Here is a 26,685-nt window from a genome sequence, read left to right as displayed (position 1 = left end):
TTGCACTATTCTGCACTACCTCACCTTAACAGCTATTAGTTTATTGTTTATACTGCTTATTTCATGTTTACCTGCTATACCTCAAGTGCCCTTGACTCTTTATTTGCTCCAATTTATTGTGTGTATATGTGTATGTATATATGTGTGTGTGTATATATATGCGTGTGTGTGTGTGTATATATATATATATATATATATATATATATATACAGAATATATATATATATATATATATATATATATATATATATAGTCTATGTCTAGTTCTTATCTAGAGTGTTTATACTGTTTATATTATTTATTTCAATTATTCTATTTTTATTTATTGCATTGCCTGTTTGCACCGTGGGTCACAGAGGACTGAAATTTCATCTGTGCTGTATGTCGAGCATGTATAGCATATTTGACAATAAAGTTGACTTGACTTGACTTGAAAGGCCCTTGCTGGCCGCTGGGCTCAAACCCAGGGCCTTATTGCTGTGAGGAGACAATGCTAACCACTACACCACCGTGCCGCCCCTACCACTAGACCCAAAAAGAACAATTTTACTTTTATCAGTCTACAGAATGTTATGCCATTCCTCTTTGGGCCAATCGATGTGTTCTTTGGCAAATTTGAACCGATTATGCACATGCCATTTTTTCAATAATGGTGCTTTACAGGGGCTTCTTGCTGATAGCTTAGCTTTGATCAAATGTCTTCTGACTGTAACAGTACTTCCAGGTAATTTTAAATCATCTTTTATCTTTCTGGAGGTGATGACTGGCTCAATCTTTGCTATTCTGACTAGTCTTCAATCGGTTTTAACAGTAGTTGCTCATTTTCCACGTTTTTGTTGTTGTTGTTGTTGTTGTTGTTGTTGTTGTTGCCATTTTAAAGCATTTGAAATCATTTTAGTTGAGCATTCTATAATTTACTGCACTTCTTAATACATTTTCCCCTCTCCAATCAACTTTTTAATCAAATTACGTTGTTCCTCTGACCAGTGTTTGGAACAGCCAGTTTTACTTAGAAATCCAGAAGGAAATATATTTTATAACAATATGTGAAACATTTGCTTCCCTTCTTCCTTAGTAAAGGACAATTAATGACACCCGTTTTTTTTTCACAGACTGAATGAATTCTCTGATTAAACTCCACACTGCTGTTATTTTGAACACACCCCTTTCAATGAACGAGTCAGTTACTAAGAACAAGCAGCGTGCATGTCATGACAGTTGGGTCTGTTATTTTTCTATTACACTACTACATCAGCAAATAAATTGTTTGCCATGCAGAAATATCACTACTACTAAGAACAGTGGTTCATCAGGTTACTGATGTTGTACTGCTATTTTTAACGCAACTGTATTTTTTAAAAAATCTCCGTTTCAACATTTAATATGTTGACTTTTTAGTGTTTTCAATGAAATATAGGATTTCTATGATTTGCAAATAGTCACATTTAGTTTTTATTTACATTTTACACAGCATCCCAATTTTATTATTATTATTATTATTTTTTAAACAGAGTTATACAAGAAAGTGCCTCAGAAAGAAAACATAGGAATATAATAAAAACCCCAAGATGCTCTGACAGGCTTCCACAGATAATACCATTTAAAATTAGGTCATAAACACCTCATACCCAATGACATTCTGTAGATCAAGTGAATAAGAATAGTCCAACTCTGAGTCTGAGTCTTTACACATATGTGACATAAGGATATGCCCAGGCAGAAATATACACTATATTGCCAAATTTGCTCATCCATCCAAATTATCGGAATCAGGTGTTCCAATCACTTCCATGGCCACAGGTGTATAAAATCAAGCACCTAGGCATGCAGACTGTTTTTACAGTTTGGAGCTGGCCCCTTCCTCTTCCAACATGACTGTGCACCAGTGCACAAAGCAAGGTCCATAAAGACATGGATGACAGAGTCTGGTGTGGATGAACTTGACTGGCCTGCACAGAGTCCTGACCTCGACCCGACAGAACACCTTTGGGATGAATTAGAGCGGAGACTGAGAGCCAGGCCTTCTCGTCCAACATCAGTGTGTGACCTCACAAATGCGCTTCAGGAAGAATGGTCAAAAATTCCCATAAACACACTCCTAAACCTTGTGGACAGCCTTCCCAGAAGAGTTGAAGCTGTTCTAGCTGCAAAGGGTGGACCGACGTCATATTGAACCCCATGGATTAGGAATGGGATGTCACTTAAGCTCATATGTGAGTCAAGGCAGGTGAGCAAATACTTTTGGCAATGTAGTGTACATACACACACACACATATATATATATATATATATATATATATATATATATATATATATATATATATATATATATATATATATATATTGGAATAAGATAACTTGGGATGTCAGGTGTGAATGGTGCAGTCCACAGGTAGATGAATTGGGGGGCTAGAAGAAGCCTCCAACAGGAATCTGTCACCTGAGCTTCCAGTCTTTTAAAATAGGCCTGGCATGAAGGAAGAGGAAAGAAAAGAAACTCAGACAACAAATGAAACTTTCCATGTTTCAACGAAAAAGGGAAAGATAAAACTTGTGAACTAGAAAAGTTAACATTCCTAAATTATGTCTGTTTTAGCTTTGGCAAAGATAGGTCACTCACAGTGGCAGATTTAAATGTGAGTACTGTAGCATTTAGTGGCTTTGTTCATCTTCCAGAAAATAGCAGAAGGCTGAGAACTAAAGAATTAAAAGCGATATGGTTTACTGACAGGACGTCATGACCTGCAGTAGTTTATCACAGTAGAGATTGCAGAGTTCAGCTGTAGATACTGAGAGCTCCTGCTCCAAAGATATGGCCATATCAGCTGATATGTTAGTCACCAGTATTTTATCGTTGAGAAAATCCACCAAGACCCCATGGTAGGAGATAACCAGGAGATAAGCAGATGTTCGCTCAGATAAAATATACTTTTTAAAGCCAACATAGTACAAAACGAAAGGTCCAAACACAGAAGGTACTTACTATCCTACCGAAAGTGATGGATGAAAAGTTTGATTTAAAATGTTCAAGTCCTATAAAGTAGGGTTATGCAAATACCTGTTTAGCCATTTGAGGGATCAGCATTCAAATAATACATCATTATTCAGGCATTTGTTATCCCCTACATCCTAATGAGGTTAGTGAGAAAAGTATGAAAGTAGCTCAGAAGTGTGCATTTGGACTGAAAGTCTCGATTGGAGTGGATACTCTCATACAGATGGGAGAGGCTGGTCAGATAGGAAGCTTATATGGCATTACAGATAATATATTAAAACTTTACATCACTGTTCCTTTAATTGACATTATATAATGAATGAATTAATATCAACAACATTTACTTTGGCATCAATACACCGTAAGTAACATTAACAAAGTAACTAACATCCAGTACCAGTCAAAAGTTTGGACATTTGTATTGTGACTATTTTCTGCATTGTGAAATAGAGGTCTGCGTGGGTCGGATTTTTCAGTCCCGCTCCCGCCCGTGCCCGCATTGTGCAGTCCCACTCCCGCCCACGCCCACAAAGAATTATGATTTTCAGTCCCGCTCCCGCCCGCGCCTGCCATATTTTGTCCCGCTCCCGCCCGCAAATCCCGCATGATGCAGACGTTCGCGTTATTTCTCAAGAAAGTTCTTGTCTTGACACAGCGTGATGGTGCCCCGCCCCCTACTTTGAGTGGATTCGAGCATAAATAGCTACAGCTCACGTTCACGTTTGTTATTATTTACCTTGTTTCTGAATTCAGCATGTAGTGTCTCTAATAATAATAATTAGTGCTGTCAAGTGAATCGCACATTTTTGTCACATGAGAAACCATTGTAATTCTCTGATCAGCATAAAAAAGTGAATGGGCTTGCTTTGTACCAATGTGCTTTTTTTTTTATTGCAAAGCAGAGCTAGCAAAAGAACAATGAGTGAAGTGATTTGCTACTTGAGTTAGTCTACAACTCTAATCAGAGAGACAGGTTACACAGTGACGGTAGGCTTGACTCAATACTATCCCAGAAATCCTTCCTGTAATATGCAAATTTGGCCGCCTCTGACTGGACAGCCAAATTTGCATATTACAGGAAGGATTTCTGGGATAGCATTGAGTCAAGCCTACCGTCACTGTGTAACCTGTTTAAAACACATTTTTAGTTAGCGGGACTGCAGCTTATCACCGCTCCCGCCCGCGCCGCATATGTGCACTCCCGCTAGCGCCCGCATATGCGCATTTCCGGTCCCGCCCGTGCCCGCAATGAGCTTTCAAAATTTGTCCCGCGCCGCACTGCTTTGCGGCGGGTCCCGCGAGTCCCGCAGGACTCCCGCGAGAGTGCAGGGCTCTATTGTGAAACAATACTAAAGACATCAAAACTATGAAATAACATCCATCCATCCATTATCCGTAGCCACTTATCCTTATGCAGGGTCACAGGCAAGCTGGAGCCTGTCCCTGCTGACTATGGGTGAGAGGCAGGGTACACCCTGGACAAGCTGCCAAATCATCGCAGGGCTGACACAGAGACGAACAACCATTCACACCTACAGTCAATTTAGAGCCACCAATTAACCTAACCTGCATGTCTTTGGACTGTGGGGGAAACCAGAGCACCCAGAGGAAACCCACACAGACACGGGGAGAACATGCAAACTCCACACAGAAAGGCCCTCGTTGGCCGCTGGGCTCGAACCCAGAACCTTCTTGCTGTGAGGCGACAGTGCTACCACTACACCACTGTGTCACTCCTTTAAAATAACATATGGAACATATATGATAATAATATTTATACTTAGCATAATTGTTTATACTTGGAGTTCAGTTTGATATCAACATTTAGGAGCATTTTGTAAATTAATTTGTGCTACTTTGTATAGATTTATTTTTTGTTACGAATTGAATAAACATTATTCAATTATATCTAGTTAACATTTAAACAAACATCAATTCGTCTGTGTAAATGTCATTTTGTTAACATTACTTATGTTCAATTAACATGTTATGCTTTTGTTAATTTTACCTAATGCAATAAACAATGTTAGTTAAAGACACATTAATGGAAGGTGTTACCAATAGCACATTCCCAATAACATTCAACAGACTGCAGATTAGGCCGATTTTACAGCAGAAAACATGATGCATGTGCAGTTACTCTGTGATACGGTTCATTTTACATGGGACGTTGCTTTCATGTGGGGCATTTACTTCTGTCTTTAATTCATTATTACAATGCATTTTAACTTCTATGTTTTATTACAGTTTGAACTTTGACTAAATTTGTATTTTAACCAACATGAGGGAGATGGTTGCTAGGGATGAAATATTCTGACATTCAGTAAAGCTTTGTTTTCTGTGCATATAGCCTATTTCTGATTATTATTTTTCCATATGTATGTAACATGAGAGGCGGCACGGTGGTGTAGTGGTTAGCGCTGTCGCCTCACAGCAAGAAGGTCCTGGGTTCGAGCCCCGGGGCCTGCGAGGGCCTTTCTGTGTGGAGTTTGCATGTTCTCCCCGTGTCCACGTGGGTTTCCTCTGGGTGCTCTGGTTTCCCCACAGTCCAAAGACATGCAGGTTAGGTTGACTGGTGACTCTGAATTGACCGTAGGTGTGAATGTGAGTGTGAATGGTTGTCTGTGTCTATGTGTCAGCCCTGTGATGACCTGGCGACTTGTCCAGGGTGTACCCCGCCTTTCGCCCGTAGTCAGCTGGGATAGGCTCCAGCTTGCCTGCGACCCTGTAGAAGGATAAAGCGGCTAGAGATAATGTGATGTGATGTAACATGAGCAAATGCACTGACAACAATAGAAGTTTAATTGCAGTGGAAAAATTCAATTTAATAACACTTCACTGAACTGTTTTTCCCTCTACTAGTGGTTAAACAAATATCCACTTAATAATGCTTATGGATAATGGATACCGAAATGCTAAAATTCGACAGAAGGCACATCCCTACTACAAACCAGAACCGATTTAACATTATGTGCAGTGTATATTATAATATAAACACAGGGCCATAGGAAGAACAAGTCATTTGAGACTTGTCTCCTTCAATGCCCAGACTATCTTTAAACAGGAAGCACTTAAACAAATGAGTTGAGGAACAGAAAGGAGCAGAACTGCTTTCCAAATTAATAGTGTGTATAATGTGTGTCACAGAACACTGACAGACTCCAGAAAGCAGCTTGTAATGATGACTGGTACAAATAGGCCTGTTAGATGTAACGTGTGATGGTGACCTGTAGACCCACACAGGAGGAGAAAGCACACTCTTGGGATGCCTCATTAGAAGAGCACACCGTCTGCCCCACACCTGCCCCCTGTTTGTGTGTGTTTCACTAAGGGTTATTCCTGCCCTGGAAAGCTGAACTTTCCAACAGACAAGTTAATGTTGCAAAGCAGCACAATGCACAGTTATACAATTCAAACTGACGCCACACACCAGGAGGGTGACATCATCATGTTCTGGAACTGAGCTTATTCATCTTATTCCTGAGCGACCAACGTGTGCCACCATGAGAACCAGTGTGGTTTATCGCTTCCAGTCAGTGCTTCCAGGCAATGCTATCCATCCAAAACAATGAGTTAAGTTTCAGTTTTACAAACTGAGTGTTTTATACACAAATATAATTAAGGCAGAGTGCTCTTATCTGGCACTGTACTCTTTACATTCAAATAAGAGCAAGTGGAAGGTTGGCATGGTTAGCTGCCCTGAAACTAAAACACCCACCCAAGAAGGTGTATGTGTGTTCTCATCATTTTGTGAACAACTAGGCCACAGCTGACCAGGGATTTTCCTTTGCCTACGGCAATAACAAGTGCAAACATCATGATCTGGCACACAGCAAATCAAAATAAAAACAATGTTACTTGGGGGTGATACAAAACCAACCCTTTTCAACATCTGAGATGATCATCTACAGGTCGGCATCTACAAAATTAAACTGCTTAAAACTGCTCTGTAGTCATTAGCATTAGCATCGCAGCCAGTACCCAGGCAACTGGGTTCGAGCCCAGCGGCCTTTCTGTGTGGAGTGTGCATGGTCTCCCCATGTCTGCATGGGTTTTCTCCGGGTGCTCCGATTTCCCCCACAGTTCAAAGACATGTGGTAAGGTTAACATGGGGCAGCCATGGCCTGAGGTTGGGCTGAAGTGCCCTTGAGCAAGGCACCTAACCCCCGACTGCTCCTTGGGTGCTGTAGCATAACTGCCCACTGCTCTGGGTATGCGTGTGTGTGTTAGGGTGACCATTTCCATAACACCAAAAAGGAGGACATTATTTGGACAGGGGGTCTGGGGGCCCTCCCCCAGAAAATTTTGTATTTCTTAGATGCAATTTCCTGCATTCTAATCAATTTTAGGGTGAATAATGGCAAATCCCATCTGATTCATAGCCCTCAAATTTTTATGTAAACCACAATGGCAAGATTGAGAATGGATTATTTTTATGCAAGTCACTCAAGTTTGGTGAAATCAACATCGCAATTTTGTAGGGTTAAAGATTATGATTGTGGGGAAAAAAGAGTAAGGTCAAAGCATTCATAGTATTTATTATAATTCATGTATTAGCTCTTAATTGGCTAGAACACACAGTATTTATATTTATTAAAAACATTGTGGAGTTAAAGGAACAGTCCACTGTACTTCCATAACGAAATATGTTCTTTTCTGAATTGAGACGAGCTGATCCGTACCTCTCCGAGCTTTGCGCGACCTCCCAGTCAGTCAGACGCGCTGTTACTCCTGTTTACTCCTGTTAGCAATGTAGCTAGGCTCAGTATGGCCAAAGGTATTTTTTGGGGCTGTAGTTAGATGCGACCAAACTCTTCCACGTTTTTCCTGTTTACATAGGTTTATATGACCAGTGACATGAAACAAAGTTCAGTTACACAAATTGAAACGTAACAATTTTCTATGCTATGGAAAGTCTGCACTATAATGACAGGCGTACTAACACCTTCTGCGCGCTTCGACAGCGCATTGATACCTTCACTCCTGAGTGACGGTATCAATGCGCTGTCGAAGCGCGCAGAAGGTGTTAGTACACCTGTCATTATAGTGCGGACTTTCCATAGCATAGAAAATCGCTACGTTTCAATTTGTGTAACTGAACTTTGTTTCATGTCACTGGTCATATAAACCTATGTAAACAGGAAAAACGTGGAAGAGTTTGGTCGCATCTAACTACAGCCCCAAAAAATACCGTTGGCCATAGTGAGCCTAGCTACATTGCTAACAGGAGTGAACAGGAGTAACAGCACGTCTGACTGACTGGGAGGTCGCGCAAAGCTCGGAGAGGTACGGATCAGCTCGTCTCAATTCAGAAAAGAACATATTTCGTTATGGAAGTACGGTGGACTGTTCCTTTAACAAACCACTGAAATTAAACTTAAGGTGCTGAGTACCAAAAAGCACAACATTTGTAGATTCTCAAAGAACAAATAGGCAACATAACCAGCAACATTATAAAACGTTTTAAAGCATTCATAGTATTTATTATAATTCATGTATTAGCTCTTAATTGGCTAGAACACCATATTTGTATTTATTAAAAACATTGTGGAGTAACAAACCACTGAAATTAAACTTAAGGTAGATATAGTAGATGTGCATTTGCACTGTCATCCATATCCTAACAAGTTAAGTTGTGAGCAGCTGGTCTACCGGACAGACTCGTGTTTCCAAGTCCCAGCCAGGGCCAGGGGGGCAGGGCACTAGGCACACGCCAGGAAGATCATCAAAGGATAGAGCACAACGCGTTCTAGAACGTAACGCCTCGCGGCGCGGAGTTCGCATTGCATGCCAAAAAACATCGAGCCATAGACTCTTTATTGTAGATTACTAGTGTGCAGCACAGATCTGCAGTTTCCTTACAAAACGTTATTCTAGAACTCTGCTCTTCCAGTCTGGCAAGTCGATATTATATAATTCCGCTCATCGTCTCTAAAAGGAGGACAAATGTGCGTCCGGCTTGATGCTGCGCCGGACGCCGGACAAGACATTGAAAAGACGGACGGTCCGGCCTAAAGCCGGACGTCTGGCCACCCTAGTGTGTGTGCTCATTGCTCACTTGTGTGCATTCACTGCTTCAGATGGGTTAAATGCAGAGGTTAAATTTCACTGTGTGCTTAAGTCTGTGCTTGAGTGTACGTGTGACAAATAAAAGCTTCTTGGCTTGGCTTACACAGTGCTTATAACTCCAAAGACACTGTGGACAAATACAATGCCTGTGCAAAAAAAAAAAAAAAAAAAAAGGCACCATTTTGGTTTAAATAAGGAAATACTTAAGATCCTTGGATTGGATAATTACTGTTGTGTTTAATGGGATTCAGCTGGCAACAATTCTTTCAACCCTAACTGATGCAGTGAGTAGCTTCTCGTTTCTGAAACAATCGTGTTCAGAAGATGTATCCCATGGTCGTGGAAAAGATATCTTCTGTGAAAAGAAAACTACTAAGGAAATAAGCGTTAAGAACTGGTCATTGCACTCTTAAAAAATGGAAGAATTGTGGTGAAACATCAACTTCAAGGAAGAAATATGATCAGAATAAACTTCTGACTGACCATGATCAGAGATCACTTAAACGCTTTGTGAAGTCAAATCATAAAACACTGACAGTAGAACTCATAGCTATGTTTAATAGTGAAAGAAAGCACATTTCCATACACACAATGCCACAAGAACCTACAGGATTGAGACTAAACAGCTGTGTGACCATAAGAAAACCATTAGTCAATGAGGCTAACCAGAAGAAAAGGCTTCAATTTGTTAGGGAGCATAAAAATTGGACTCTGGAGCAATGGAAAAAAGTCATGTGGTCTGATGAGTCCAGAGTTACCCTATACCAGAGCGATGGGCACATCAGGGTAAGAAGGGAAGCGCATGAAGCAATGCAGCCATCATGCATAGTGACCACTGTACAAGCCTCTGGAGGCAGTGTTATGATCTGGGATTGCTTCAGTTGGTCAGGTCTACACTCAGCAACATTATGTGACAATAAAATTAAGCCAGCTGACTACCTGAATGTACTGAATGACCATATTATCCATCAATGGATTTTTTTTTCTTCCCTGATGGCACAGGCATAAAATTAGGGCTCGAATTTTGAAAAAGTGGTTCAGGGAGCATGACGAATCATTTTTACACATAAAATGGCCACCACAGAGTCATTACCTTAACCCCACTGAAAGTGGAGAAGACTTTACGGAGTGGTTCGACTCTCTGGTCATCAATACAAGATCTTGGTGAAAAATTAATGCAACTCTGGATGGAAATAAATATTGTGACATTGCATAAAGTTGCCATGGCTAATGTGCACCATAAACAATGCTAAAGGTGGTCCAGCAAAATATTAGCGTGCATGATGGGATGGGTTTTTTTGTATGTTTGTTTGTTTTTGTTTTTGTTTTTTTTGACCAGGCAGTGTACAGACTAGGGCAAGAGCCTGTAATATCCCACTACCAAGACACTGCCAGTTCATTCAGTAATTGTATGCCTTTAAAAATGTACCTGAATCTAGGGCTGGGTGATAATGTAAAAATAAAAAATACTTTTTAAATGTATTAAAAATAGCAATTTATTTCAAACATTTTTTTTTGTAATTAGAATGGATTTTGGAAAATGTGAATGTGCAAAAATAGTAACAACACCATCTATAGCAACCAGTGCAAACATTTGTTCTTTTAAATGAAGGATATTAAATAAAGGACATTTAAAAAACTATTGTTTGCACTATTTGCTATCGATGGGCACCATGTTTTTCATGATATAAAATGCCATCGCATCAATAATTTCTTTCCCCTCAAGGGCTGTTCTTGTCGTAAGGAATAGCGTTAGTAAATGGTTAAACTAATGCTAAGTTTAACTTGAAGTTGCAACTTGTAATTCCCAAACTCCAACTTGTAAAAGCCAAAGAAAACACCACGCTGACTTGAAATTCCTACACATCATTTTGGGATAGTCTTCTCAACTCTGAGTTCCTTCCCGTTTACTGAGTGATGTCAAATCAATACAGCTGCTCACAGCACAAAAAGTAAACACTTCTTATTTTTAAATGAGTTATACTGGATACACAAGTATTAATTTTAGATCAGTCAACATACAGATATATTTGCTTGCTAAATCTAAAATATCGACTATACAGTTTGCTGTTTGACAAGGAAAATATACATCACTTATCACAGTTAGCAGGCTAATGTCTTGTTATATGAAGATGAACATGGAGGCATCCAGTTTGTTCCACTTCATCTGACAAACATGCTTTTCTACAAACTCAGTCCTCAGTGCTGCCTGGTTATCTTGGTGAGATTTTTGGGTTTTTTTTTTTGTCTACATGCACAGTGTTTCGGTGTATCACAGGCTGTAGGATGCATTTGTCAAATTATGAAAACTGTGTTCTTCCTTCATATTAGTTTAAAAATTGAATAGCATTTATAGATTTTTTTTTTCAACTATAGATTTTTTTTTTTTCAATGGGGAAGCCACGGCCTAATGGTTAGAGAAGCAGGTTTGGGACTAAAAGGTCACCAGTTTGATTCCCTGGACAAGCCTTGATCAAGGCACCTAACACCCAACTGCTCTCTGGGCTGTGGGTATGTCAGGGTCCTGTTGCATGTCACTCTGGATAAGAGTGTCTGTTAAATGCCTGTAGTGTAATGCAAACATGTACAATCTGATGAAAACATTTTGAAAAGCGAGTGTAACTAAATAAGTGATGACTGAGTGCATAATGGAAGAGATAAAAGTTGTTTTAATATTGTGAAATGTGTGAAGTGTGTGAAGGACATAGCAGGGTGGAGACACACGGAGTGAATATTGGAGGGTGCTTTATAGTTTTCAGAGGATTAGGCTTGTGTAATAAACTAACAGACACAGGAATTTCATTTCCCTCCCTGTTCTAATGAAAAATCAACAAACCAAACATGAATCCTCCAAGAAATTTGAGCCCTGTGACTAAAGCTTTCACAGGTTCCCCAACCTCTGAGTAGATGAAAGCTCACTTATAACTCAATACCTTCAATTCTGTTTGTTATAGTTAATCCAATTCTTTATGGTTTTTGTCCACTTCATTCTGCTCCATTCTGTTAATTTCAGTGGAATGCTCTGTCGCATTCACACAGTGCAGGATGCTTGGAGTGCGGCAAAAGTTCAATGTGTTTAGCCAATCAATCGATGGATTCACCAAAGGGAAGCTTTATGATTTGCCAAAACCAATCCAAATCAATGTCCAAGAAACACCTAATAACAGCAAGCAGAAAGAGGCTTTGGTGCAGCATGAGGCTACAAAATGCACAAGTAGACAGTGGACGCCACCGTGAACCAGAGACACGGCTCTGATTCAGCTCATATTTTCATGTTTGACTCAACTCTCCATAAAAATTCATGATATTCAGTCCATTGCAAGGAAAGGGAAGGAGAAAAATGCAACTTTAATATGGTGTAATTAACTATAATTTTACCACTGCATAAACTTTTCCCGATTGGAAAAGCTTTATTAAATGTCAGCTCATTACTTCAACATGTAACCCTACTGTAGCAGCAGCCATTCTGATGTTGGGTCAACGTTAAACCTTGTAAAAGTTCCACCTGCCACAGAGTTTAGGAGTGAAAATCTCATTCGATTAATAAACTTTAATTTGATCAAAAAGGCAACATTCATAATAGTCAGATTGTATTATGTTTTTTTTTTGTAATACATAATAGTTACATAATATATAGTTACATAATAGTATTTTAGTCCCGATGCATGTTTCTACTCCGTGCATCATGACAGTGTCACTCTCAGTATCAACAAGAGTGCTCTGAGAGCACAATATCCCTCGCTGGCAACTATGGCATAACTCTGGAAAAAGGCGACTGAACTGAACGAAATTGCAATATGCATATTACCAACATATAACAAAGAATCCTGTCAAGTTTCGGGAAATTTCTCCAAAAACTGTGAAAGGAGTTGATTTCAGAAAGTGATTACCCTTCCCGGGACAGATGGATGGACAGACGGACATCGCCACGACATAATCCCCCTTCAGGCCTTTCAGCCAGCAGGGGATAATATAAATTATGAGGGAAGTTGATTTCAGAAAGCAAATACATCTTGACGAAATTGCCAAAGTACAAGTTTGTTAATAATCAAGGGCATAACTCTGGTAAAACTTGCCCAAAGTAAACAAAATTTCAATATGCATATAACTGTCATAGAACAAAGCCTTTTGCCAAGTTTGGTGAAATTCCTCCACAAATTGTGAGAGGAGTTGATTTCAGAAGAACGTACATCCTCATGAAATTATCAAAGTAGAAGTTATTTAATCAAGGGTCAAAACTCTGGTAAAATTTTCACAAACGAAATTAAATCGCAATATGTGTATTACCGTCATATAACAAGGCCTTTTGTCAAGCTTCGAGAAATTCGTCCAAAAATTGTGAGAGGAGTTGGTGTCAGAAGGCAAACACACCTTCATGAAATTGTGAAAGTAGAAGGTTGTTAATCGAGGGCCATAACTCAGGTAAAATGCGACTGAATTGAATAAAATAACAATATGCATACTACCAATATATAACGATGCCTTTTGCCAAGTTTCATGAAATTCCTCCACAAATTGTGACAGGAGTTGATTTCAGAAGGAAAACACACACTCATGAAACTGTCAAACAATAATTTTGTTAATCAAGGGGTGTTACTCTGGTAAAAAAATGTGATCCAATTTGACAAAATTACAATATGCATATTATTGACATATAACAAAGAATCCTGCCAAGTTTCGTGAAATTCCTCCAAAAACTGTAAGAGGAGTTGATTTCAGAAGGTGAGCACCCTTCCCGGGACGGACAGACAGACAGACGGAAATCGCCACGACATAATCCCCCTTCTGGCCTTTCGGCCAGTGGGGGATAAAAAAAATTGATCTAAGTTCAGTAAATATCTCTGCAATACAGTAAATAGATGTATTTGACATAACGTCAAAGCTGTTACATTTTCACATTCTGTTTATTTATTTATTTATTTATTTTTAAATGTTTTAAACTGGCGGCACGGTGGTGTAGTGGTTAGTGCTGTCGCCTCACAGCAAGAAGGTCCTGGGTTCGAGCCCCGGGACCGGCGAGGGCCTTTCTGTGCGGAGTTTGCATGTTGTCCGCGTGGGTTTCCTCCGGGTGCTCCGGTTTCCCCCACAGTCCAAAGACATGCAGGTTAGGTTAACTGGTGACTCTAAATTGACCGTAGGTGTGAATGTGAGTGTGAATGGTTGTCTGTGTCTATGTGTCAGCCCTGTGATGACCTGGCGACTTGTCCAGGGTGTACCCCGCCTTTCGCCCGTAGTCAGCTGGGATAGGCTCCAGCTTGCCTGCGACCCTGTAGAAGGATAAAGTGGCTAGAGATAATGAGATGAGATGTTTTAAACTAAAATTCTTAGAAATGTTTACACATAGCAACCTTAAGGTCTGGTGTATGGGAGCACTTTGGTTTCCTGGGATGTTATGATGCTCATTAGTGAAGTTGTGGACTGAAGTTTTAATGCTTGACGTATCAGCCAAATACAGGGTTGAGTACTAATCCCAAACATGTCCAACTTCACCTTTCTGTGTCGGTCTCTAAAGCCAGATGAAAACACACACACACACACAATGTTCCAGCAGCCAATCCATGCTAAAGAAATCACTGCAGAGATTGGGAAGTTCATATTCCATGGAAGAGAATGTAGGATTCAAAAACACATCTAGGGCTACAGAAAGCGATGTGACTGACAGAACAATGAACTAAGAGCAGGATAAGCAAAGCCATGTGCTTCAGACACCCCATTTGTGAGTGAGACCATTGAAATCTTCGATATTTAATGTCATTTTGGTACATTCTAATACACAACTAATACACCGTTATGTTGTTACATGCTGCAGAAAGGAAGACTCAATCACACAAACACTGTCATTATTACGTTTCAGTTATTATCCTTTCATAATGTTGCATTTTTAATCAAGTGAAAAAGAAACCTAAGGCAAGTAATGTTTGTTTTTGCTGTCTCAAAAATGTATCGTCTTGAGATACCAACATATCCATGATGTATTGTATTGAATTTGAATTTTGTGTACCGTTGAACCCCAAGAGGTTTCATGGAAATAAATACATGTAAGCCCATGAACAAAACTTTATTTATCCCCAGACTACTTGGCTGAGAAAATGATTGCCTCTGAAAGACCAAGTGGTAGAATTAAGACCACAGATTGAGCCAATTAAGCGACTTCATTAACACTCTTGAACAAAAGCAGCTGGTTCATGCTTCTCAAGATCTCAGATCAGAAAATAATAGCAGAGTGAGAGCAAGGAGACCCGGATCTTTCTTCACCATGGCATCCAACCAGAGCATAAAAGAAGACTTTTTCTCATGCTAATTTCTCTACTACAGTGCCAAGTAGTGAGCACAACTAGCGTGAAGAAGGCCTCTTCAAACACAGTAGGAACACTTACAAAAAGAGAGCTACTGAGAGTGAGCAGCCGAAGACAAGGAACCGAAAGGTCTCATGAAGATATGGGGCAATGCCTCTATGCACAAATTGAGTCATTTAAACAGCTTTCCTATGTCTGATTCCCCTCATGTATAATGTAGCATAGATAAAGGATGCATTTAAATTGGAATTACTGTATGCCAAGACAAAAGCCAATTATAAAGAAATCTTTTGTTGTTGTCCAGATACAGATATATACAGTACGCTGCAGAAGGTTTCGGTCCATGAAAATGATGCTAAAGCATTATATCTTAATAGCAACTTTTTATTTGCTGGAAATGGCATTAATAGAAATAAAACTATTGGTTACAGCAATTGCTTGTGATGTTCTAAGAGTATTCTCACTAGCCCAAAACCTTGGCCCCATCCTTCCATAAATCTCAGGTTGTTGCACATTGTTGCATGGTCTTTAGTGCATTACGATATATTTTGCTTTATCTTCCTACAAAAATAATAGTTCCCTGTCCACATTGTGCTCTATATTTCATTTCTTGTGAAATTTCTTCTTCTTGTCCCTGAAGCATTAATTCTGGTGCCAGATGACTCTGCCAGACACTAAACAAACCCTGACTGGATCTCTTTCTGTCCCATGAGGAAATGACCTTTAAGATGCAGACAGTTTTTGAGATCTTCCACCACATGTTCTGCCTGTACTTGCCCAGTTTCTCCATTTTTTAAATAAAGGTTTGAACATTATACCGTAAAATACCAAATAATAGCCCGGGCGATTATTTGTCTCAATCACGTAAGAGACCCGGCGCGTATTAGAGACTAGGCGGCTATTTGGAACAGGCGATTAATTCCTTCTTCACAAATACCTTCCCCAAAATCTACCTCAAAACGGGGAAAAAATCATTCTCAGATAGGCCTACTTTTAACCAGTATAACTTACAGTTTGTTTCGAGTTAGATTACAGATAGCACGGTGCCGACTTCGGGGAATTTTGAAGACGCAGAATGCATCTTCGCATGGCACAGTCGGGGTGGATAAAGGATAAATCACACACCTTTTCCTGTTAATGACTAGTTAAGCGCATGCTTTACAAAATAATCAAGAAACCACACCATTGTCTGTGCGCAGCACTGTGATTTAATTACTCTGCAAAGTTATGGTCACTTGCTATCACCCTCACCCATGCAGCCTCCACCCTTTGCGCTTCGCGATGTCTGTCAATCTGAAATTGCATGGAGGGCGCGACGTTGAAGCAACATAATTAGGGTGCGAAGTGTCAAACCAAAGGGTTTTTTCTTATGCTGAAAAATAAGTGACCTGCAGTGGCTACATACTGTCATCTTGCATTCTCACGTTTCTCTCCAAGACGTCTCCCTATTTGGCCGATATGAGCCTATTCCCCGAGTGAGTTGGTACGGTGGCTCGACCCCGTAGAAAACTTAAAGTTCGGATGAAAGTTAGTTGAATAGGTTACTGACTTGTAGGCCTACATGTTGCCTGCCTGACGCGTGCTTCTGCCCAACTTGCACGACAGATTACTTGTTGAAAAGGCCCCTTGGATTAGATTGGCCGCGAGCAGACTGAAATGCATGTTAGAACGCTCTCACCTTTTTTGTAAAGCGTCTTCCAGATCCGAATGGGTAAGGGCAAGTGAAATGGTATAAGGTCTTTAATAAAACTCAGTGTGTGCTTTGACGCATGCATTCGGCAATTTAGGTCGTTTAACAGAAGCAGCAGTCCAACCTTGGAAACCCGCAGTCCTCAATGTCACCACACACGCTGGCTTTCGTTGGGTATACCCAAAGGGGTGGCTAAGACATCTGTCAAAAGTTACGGAGTTGCATTCCTCAAGAAATATTACGGTAGACCAAGATTATAACATTGAAATGGCATGTTTATTATCACGTAACAAAATGTTGTAAACAGTATTATAGAAATAATTTCATTCATTCATTCATTCATTCATTCATTCATTCATATTGTTTCGGTAGAAAACTATGCAATGCAAAATCGTTTAAACACCAGAAAACCAGAAAAGTGCTGGGCCTCAAGATTCTAGATAGAACGTTCGGACGCTTTTTTTTTTTTTTTTAGACCCCGGCGAGTATTCGGAACCGGCCTTTATTTGTCACAACACACGCGTACACCCGGCCGTTAAAGGGAACTCGGCGGTTAATTGGAACTCGGCTATTATTTGGTATTTTACGGTATTCTAAAATTGGGGTATTGCTTGCTAACCATGCTTGCTGTGTTTAACATATATTTCACAAATATTTACCTCAGGCTCAGGGAATATTGGTGAATAATATCAGCGAATAATAACCGAGATGAAGTTGAGGTTATTATTCACTGATATTCACTGAGCCTGAGCCATAATTGCTTTAGTATAAATACACAGGTGATTATTTAAAAAAATTAAATAATATTGAAAAAAATTTTTTTTTAAACTTTAAAAGTGGCATGCAAATGTAATAAAGTCGCACCGCAGAGTTGTGTCACTTATCTATGCTGAATCACATAAAATACTTTGTTTTGAAACAGATAAAATAAATCATAATTCCACCTTACATTTGAATAGTTTTGGACTATATAGCATCTTTAGTACTTTTAGGAATAACATTTTCTTTCATAATTTGTAATTCTTCCTCACTTCCGCTGACAAAGCGACTGGCCGCCATTTTGCCAAGGTGATTATCGAGAAATAGTCCGAATTTCTCGACCAATCAGTGCATGCGATTTTCTATAATCACCTGTGTATTTATACTAAATATGTATATAACTGAACTGCATTTATTATAATGTTACATAACATTTTAAATAAATAAAATTGTAAAAATACATTTCAGAAGACTGTGAGGTTTTGGATTCAAAATTTAAATGTGCAATATAAATTAGATTAGATTATAAATTAGGCTATTATTATCTGCTTTGACAGAATAATCTAATATATGGATGCTATATTGAACATGCAGGAGCTGGTTCCATAAGTTAATGCTATACAGCTATATTAATAATATACTAGATCAATACATTTAAACCACTTTGTAATCCACCAGACCAATATAACTAAAAAGTTTTCATTAAGTGCATAATTGCTTTAGGATACTTAGATTTCTGAAACAACATTAGGCAATACATGATAGAAGCATTTCTGAGATTACAAGGCACATAAATACCCAGAATTAAAAATATGTTTACAGTGGTGGCACAATAATGCACATGGAAGGTAGTGCGTTGCCCCAATACTCATTCCCACTTTATCCCAATGTTTACATGTTTCAAATTCATCGGTTCTTGATGTTGGCCCTTAAGAAAGCCAAAATGAAACATCTCCTGTGTACGTTTATGACAGTAATCAATCAAACAAAGTAACATAAACACTGAAGAAATACCCCAGAAGATAAGGTCTCTCTCACACACACACACACACACACACACACACACACACACACACACACACACACACACACACACACGACCTCCAGGGTCACACCTGCTGTTTATTACAAGGACTGCAAGCTGCACAACTGATGCTGATTTGCTAATGAACCCGAACCTACACTACGCGCTGACATAATTATAGGAAATTGGATTACAAAATGCAGTTAGAGCTTATTAAACATTTATAGTTCAAGAAATCTCATGATAAAGCTCCCGTCACATCCTTAATTCTTAAACATTCATATTGGCCTATTATAAAATTGTCTGTAAACATTTAAACGTTCAGGCAAAATCAGCTTATTTAGATATTTATTAATTGATTTAGTAAGAGAGAAGCAAACTGGTGTAAGATATGACTATAGTACCAGAAATATCAAGGGGAAATTTTTATTATTATCCATCCAAGATCTATACTGCTTATCCGTCAGGGTCGCTGTGGAAGATGGAGGCAGTTGACTTTGGGTGAGAGGCAGGGTACACCCTGGACAGGTCGCTAATCTTTCGCAGGGTTAATACAGAGACAAATAACCATTCACAGGCAATTTAGAGTAGCCAGTTGACTTAATCTGCATGTCTTTGGACTGTCGGAGGAAACCAGAGCACCTGGAGGAAACCCACACAGACACAGGGAGAACATGCAAACTACAGCACAGAAAAGCCTCAGTTGGCCAAGAGGTTCAAACTTAGAACCTTCTTGCTTTGAGGTGACAGTGCTAACCACTGCACCACCATGCCACCTATCATGGCTATTATTATTATTATTATTATTATTATTATTATTATTCACAAATAAGGTGTATTAATATAGCTGACATACCAGATGTAAAAGACGCAAAACACTAAAAGTTGACTGTTTTCCAATTACAGCTTGTCTCAAAGCACATTATCCCTCTTATACGACAACAAGTTGCCAATGATTACAATTTTAAGTTTTTAAAGAATGACACGTCACACTTCTAACTGTAACAGAATGTCTGCAAGACAGGTTAGGTACTTACATTATAACAGCTTTTTACAGTCGTTCCCTCACCAGCCTCTTTTCTCTCCCTATAAGGCTTGTCATGTACAGTACAGACCAAGAAACCGGAAAGCAGAAAGTCCTCTTATGGAAAACTTACTGAATGTTACAAAGTGACAACTCCCAAGATTCCTTCCTTAACTGCTAAATAAATGTGTCCTTCCAGAAGATGATAGCTACGTTTAGATATTCATCTAAGTTAAATACCAGCATGTTAATCCACTTATTATAAGGCCTAGATAATTGAAGAGCATTCACCATACAAGTCTTTGAGAATTACATATTACTATCAAAATAAGAATGTATTTGAAAGAGAGCATTAAAGCTGTATTGTGAATCACAGCTAGCACTCCTGTCAGAGCTGCTGTTATAGAAAATTAATCAATACCTTCTGACTAATCATACTGAAGAATTCAACAGTGCTGTGGAATAATACTAAAATGAGTAGCCATACCATTAACTTCAGGTTACCATTAAGAAAATGTCAGTTTGGTCAATGTTTTGAAATAGGAAAACCTATTTTTTATAGAAGTGCAATAGACACAGATAAAACTTGGGATGGGGAGACTTGGGATAGTTTGCATCCCATAAATTAATTTCGACTAATCGGGTTTTAGATTGCATTAGAAGTTAGATGTTTCCCCTTAGAGTAACCTACTTCCTTTGGAGCCACAAAGCTGGACACTGCAGCAAGGTGTGTGCGGTTAAATATTTTTGTCAATCAAAACTTGTATTTTCTACTTCGAAATCCACCTCCATTCTCTGGTGTAATGTACGCTGGTGAATTTGGGATTTGTTCAGAATTAAAGCACATAGCCTAGAGGAGTGTTTCTCAACCACTGGGCCATGGCCCATTAGTGGGCTCTGAAGCACCATCTAGTGGACTGCAGATTTTTTTCAAGTTTGAAGTCAAATACTACGGTAAATAGTTCAGGATGCCGTAGTGTCCCAAGCTGGTTTGCCGTACACTTTTCAAGTCGAATAAATAAATTTGTGGGTAACTTAAGAAGAACAAGTCTTTATTTTTGTCACATTCCTCCTCTGCATTTAACCTGCACATGCATGCGAGCGCGCGCGCGCGCACACACACACACACACACACACACACACACACACACACACACACACACACACACAGAAAGAGAGAGAGAGAGCACACACACATACACACAGCATGCGCAGTAGGCAGAATATATAAATACATTTGTGGGTAAATCATATGGATCTGTGAACCCTGCATGATGCCTGCTGGAAGAGAAGAGCAGGGAGGATTGAAAATCGAGCAGCTGTAGTTTGTTTATACCTGATACTAAAACTTGTAGCGTCCTAGCAACCATCTCAAAGACATGGACAAAAATTCCTCCTTACCCAAGCAAAAATGATACAGGATTTATCTTGCAGTGTCCTGATCCCCAGGTCTTTAACCCAGCCACATATTAAAATGCCTCCATGCTCTTCCAGGATTTATTCTGTTTGTCTATGTAGAACAATGTCTGCAGCACCAGGTAGTTTGAGATGTTGGGGAACTCAATGGATGGATAATTTTCCAACTCATAATGAATGAATTAATGACTTTATTTATCTTAAAAACAACCTTTAAAATCTTTAATCCCTTTTGACTGAAAATGCCCTGCATGCAAGGTTTGGCTTCTGGCACATCCATCCATCCATCATCTGTAGCCGCTTATCCTGTTCTACAGGGTCACAGGCAAGCTGGAGCCTATCCCAGCTGACTACGGGCGAGAGGTGGGGTACACCCTGGACAAGTCGCCAGGTCATCGCAGGGCTGAGACAGAGACAAACAACCATTCACACTCACGGTCAATTTAGAGCTTCCAATTAACCTAACCTGCATGTCTTTGGACTGTGGGGGAAACCGGAGCACCTGGAAGAACACAGGGAGAACATGCAAACTCCACACAGAAAGGCCCTCGCCAGCCGCTGGACTTGAACCCAGGACCTTCTTGCTGTGAGGCGACAGTGCTAACCACTACACCACCGTGCCGCCCCCTGGCACATCCATACAGTTTAAATACAATACCTACATTTAAAAAATATATGTTTTTATTGTGTTTATTTAATTCCTGGGCTCCCATCTGTAACAGGGAGTAATATTGCATTCCATTAATACACTTTACAATAAATTATTAGATTCTAGTAGAATAGATGAGCCAAAAATAACTGGGGAGCTTTTTTAATGGGCCTTAACTTGTTACAAGTATGAATAGGTGGGCTGTAAAGCAGAAAAGGTTGAGAACCCCTGGCCTAGAGTAAACATGTATAGCATTATTTATTAAATTTAAGTAACAATTAAATGAAATTAAACTTATTTAATTCCTTCTTGAGAATGGAACTCTTTTGTCTCGTCAGGTTTTGGGTAAACTGACTTTTTTTTCTATAGCACCATTGTGTGTTCATCCAGTTCATATGTTACAAGTTTGGATAATAAATAAAAGTTAAAACATAGGCCTAGGTTTTTTATTTTTTGTTCTACATCTCTTTTCAATGTCTCATGTCTCCCTGCAAAAAGATAATGACAGAAAACGTGAAGTCTGAAGGCCAGTTTATGTGAGAAACTGAGAAACTCATGTTGTTGTAAGAGGTATAGTAAATACTCTCTAATGCAATGTGAATGTGATGCGACCTGCAAAGAATTTCACACAATGTACAAATAAAGCTGAAAACTTGTCCCAAGTCAACCCGCTCTCCCCTATCTTAGAGATTTTAATTATCTCTAAAAAAAAACTTTCAAAAGAAAAGCAAAATAAAAGAGCAATTAAAATAGCTGCGACAGCGCGTGCGCTTCTTTACTGTAGACTGGATATGAGCAGCACTTCAGCAGTCACATCCCAGAAGGGGTTAGTTTCTTTTCTGCAGATGTTACAGTTACGTCTTTCACACAGGCTACATTTCATAATTCTCTTAGTCCATGACTTTATCTCTCTTATGGATTTATCTATTCATACGGATCCTCCTGTTGTTTCCCAGCTGGAAAACAAGTAAAGAATAGATTCAGCCACTAAATGTATGAATGTTGAAGAGGATACACAATTGTCACTTTAAACCAGTAAAATATTATTCTTCATATTTCTTTAACTGCCATATGTATACATCTGACTCGGTGTGATACTTCAGTCGGATTCTAAAAGAGAGTGAAGTGCAATAACCATTATCAGCCACCAAACGCGCGCGCATACAAATGTAATAAAAACATGGGAACAATAGACTAACTGATCTAAAGCCTACCTTCATTATCCGGATAGTTTCTCAGTGCTTGACAGTCTAGTAAAGTGTGAAAAAGAAAAAGGGATGAGAAAATCCGGCAGAGAGCCATGTTCAGGCTGCTCGCGCATCCCGGTGCGCAAACTTGGTTTGTATGAAGCTGTAAGGAGAGCGCGAGCTGGAAGGAGGATCCGTCAGGAGCGCGTCCTGTCAATCAAATTGAATTGGGCGGGACTTGTTTTTCATCTCATGTCATTATCTGTAGCCGCTTTATCCTGTTCTACAGGGTCACAGGCAAGCTGGAGCCTATCCCAGCTGACTACGGGCGAAAGGCGGGGTACACCCTGGACAAGTCGCCAGGTCATCACAGGGCTGACACATAGACACAGACAACCATTCACATTCACACCTACGGTCAATTTAGAGTCACCAGTTAACCTAACTGCATGACTTTGGATGAAACCGGAGCACCCGGAGGAAACCCACGCGGACACGGGGAGAACATGCAAACTCCGCACAGAAAGGCCCTCGCCGGCCACGGGGTTCGAACCCGGACCTTCTTGCGGTGAGGCGATAGCGCTAACCACTACACCACCGTGCCGCCCGGGCTTGTTGTTGTTGTTGTTATTATTATTATTATTAAATGTTCATCACTGACTGAGCAGTGAATATACTCGAATTAAATGTATAAAATTACACCTAAGGTTGTTCTTAGTTAAGTTCATAAGTACCAGTGAGCAAATGACTGTATATCCATCCATTATCTGTAGCCACTTATCCTGTTCTACAGGGTTGCAGGCAAGCTGGAACCATCCCAGCTGACTATGGGCGAGAGGCGGGGTACACCTTGGACAAGTCGCCAGATCATCACAGGGCTGACACAGAGACAAACAACCATTCACACCTACGGTCAATTTAGAGCCACCAATTAACCTAACCTGCATGTCTTTGGACTGTAACGGAAACCCACGCAGACATGGGGAGAACATGCCAATTCCACACAGAAAGGCCCTCACTGGCCACTGGGCTTGAACCCAAAACCTGAGGTGACAATGCTAAACACTACACCACCGTGCCACCCATGAGGAAACATGGTGGTTATTTTAAGTCAAGGTGTGGCCATGACTTAAAGGTAGACTGCCTTTCAGATTTTTCAAGTGTAGGTCATAAAAATAATTTTCCCCAACACCCAATTATTTTTGTTTAGTGGACCGAAAGGGGCAGCATGGTGGTGTAGTGGTTAGCACTGTCGCTTCACAGCAAGAAGGTCCTGGGTTTGAGCCCAGTGGCCGACAAGGGCCTTTCTGTGTGGAGTTGGCACATTCTCCCCACGTCTGCGTGGGTTTCCTCTGGGTGCTCTGGTTTCTCCCACAGTCCAAAGGCATGCAGGTTAGGCTAATCGGTGGCTCTAAATTGACCGTAGGTGTGAATATGAATGGTTGTTTGTCTCTATGTGTCAGCCCTGCGATAACCTGGCGACTTGTCCAGGGTGTACCCTGCCTCTCACCCATAGTCAGCTGGGATAGGCTCCAGCTTGCCTGCAACCCTGCACAGGATAAGCGGCTACAAATAATGGATGGATGGATGGATGGATGGATGGATGAATTTAGGGCCACGTGCCCGAAAAATCTCCGCTATTATTTCTTGCTTCATCATGACCCAATTCAAGATACTACATCATGCATCACATGGTGGGCTTTCCCCGTTCACTCAAGGCATTGTTGGATACAAATTTGAAACAGGATAGAATGGAGGATGCAGATGAAACATGAAAGACTGACTACAGTAACAGAAAGTGAGAAGAAAATGCATTATGTTGCGAAGGAAAGGAAACACAGGACCAAACTAATAAATATCAGTGGTCAGTGAGCACCTTGGTGTGATCAGCTGTTCGTTTAGCGACAGAATGATTTAACTGTCAGTGCACGGTCAAGGTAAACCTGTAGATGGCAGTAATGCAACACTGCGGATGCCAGCTGCCATAAAACCCAAGAGAAGAAGGAAAAGAAGAAGAAACAGGTAAACCAACCTATGCATGTGCACACTGGACTTCCTCTGTCTACTTGATTACACAAAGTGAGCGATTTCATGCACATTATTTGCTAGGGAATCCCCTCAAATTAAATATCTTCCCAGCCACAGAAGGACTTGCTTGTTTTCTTTTTTTTGGGGGGGGGGGTTTGAGATATTGCAGAAATACACATATCACAATGACCAAATTTCAGAGGGAACTAAATTTCACCATTTTTATGAAATTGAAAGGCCGTATAGCTTTAATATTTTGAACCCATGAGATGATATAGTCCCCTCCAAAAGTCTTGCAATAGTAAGATCAATTATTTTGTTTTCACGACACACTGAAGACATTTGGTCTTCACTTATCAAAAATATGAGATGATAGATCAGAATTTCAGCTTTCATTTCCTCCTGATATTTATATCTACATGCTTTAAATGACTTGGCAATTTTGATAACAGACCACCAATTATTTAGGTAAGCAAAAATTTTAGAATAGATAGTCTTAATTATCACCTTGATAATTACCTCGAGCGACTTGGTGGCCAATCGCTTTGTCACCATAAGTGAGGTAGAATTACAAATTCCATCCATTATCTGTAACCACCTATCCTGTGCAGGGTCATGGGCAAGCTGGAGTCTATCCCAGCTGACTATGGGTGAGAGATGGGGTACACCCTGGACAAGTCTCCAGATCATCACAGCCCTAATACATAGAGACAAACAACCGTTCACACTCACATTCACACCTACGGTCAATTTAGAGCCACCGATTAGCCTAACCTGCATGTCTTTGGACTGTGGGAGAAACCAGAGCACCCGGAGGAAACCCACACAGACACAGGGAGAACATTTCTCCACACAGAAAGGTTCCCGTCGGCCACGGGGCTCAAACCCAGAACGTTTTTGCTGTGTGGCAACAGTGCTAACCACTACACCTCCCTACTGCCCAGAATTATAACTTATGAAAGAAAAAGCACTAAAGATGCTATGAATTTGGTCTAAAACTATTCAAAGGTAAGGTGGAATTGTGATTTATTTTATCAACTTCAAAACAAAGTATTTTATGTGACTTGGCATAGATAAGTGACACAAGTCTGCGCTGCGACTTTATTACATTTGCATGCCACATTTGAAGTCTCATCTCATCTCATTATCTCTAGCCGCTTTATCCTGTTCTACAGGGTCGCAGGCAAGCTGGAGCCTATCCCAGCTGACTACGGGCGAAAGGCGGGGTACACCCTGGACAAGTTGCCAGGTCATCACAGGGCTGACACATAGACACAGACAACCATTCACACTCACATTCACACCTACGGTCAATTTAGAGTCACCAGTTAACCTAACCTGCATGTCTTTGGACTGTGGGGGAAACCGGAGCACCCAGAGGAAACCCACGCGGACACAGGGAGAACATGCAAACTCCACACAGAAAGGCCCTCGCCGGCCATGGGGCTCGAACCTGGACCTTCTTGCTGTGAGGCGACAGCGCTAACCACTACACCACCGTGCCGCCCCTTATTTTTAAATATTTTTAAAATTTTTTGTATTTTTTTT

At 40.2% G+C, this 26,685-nt stretch overlaps 1 protein-coding gene across 1 annotated transcript in view; it reads right to left on the bottom strand.

Annotated features, from left to right (window-relative positions):
- The window catches only part of ek1 (eph-like kinase 1), a 206,055-nt gene extending 182,831 nt beyond the window's left edge, over positions 1–23,224 (bottom strand). The window contains exon 1 of the mRNA XM_060900022.1: positions 23,137–23,224. Coding sequence (XP_060756005.1) covers positions 23,137–23,224 — 88 coding nt within the window. The remainder of the gene's footprint in view (positions 1–23,136) is intronic.
- Positions 23,225–26,685: the final 3,461 nt, after the last annotated feature.

Source organism: Neoarius graeffei, chromosome 19 (assembly GCF_027579695.1).
Source record: "Neoarius graeffei isolate fNeoGra1 chromosome 19, fNeoGra1.pri, whole genome shotgun sequence".
Taxonomy (NCBI): domain Eukaryota; kingdom Metazoa; phylum Chordata; class Actinopteri; order Siluriformes; family Ariidae; genus Neoarius; species Neoarius graeffei.
The sequence above is the reverse complement of the archived record's forward strand: the minus strand, read 5'-3'. Positions and strand labels throughout refer to the sequence as shown.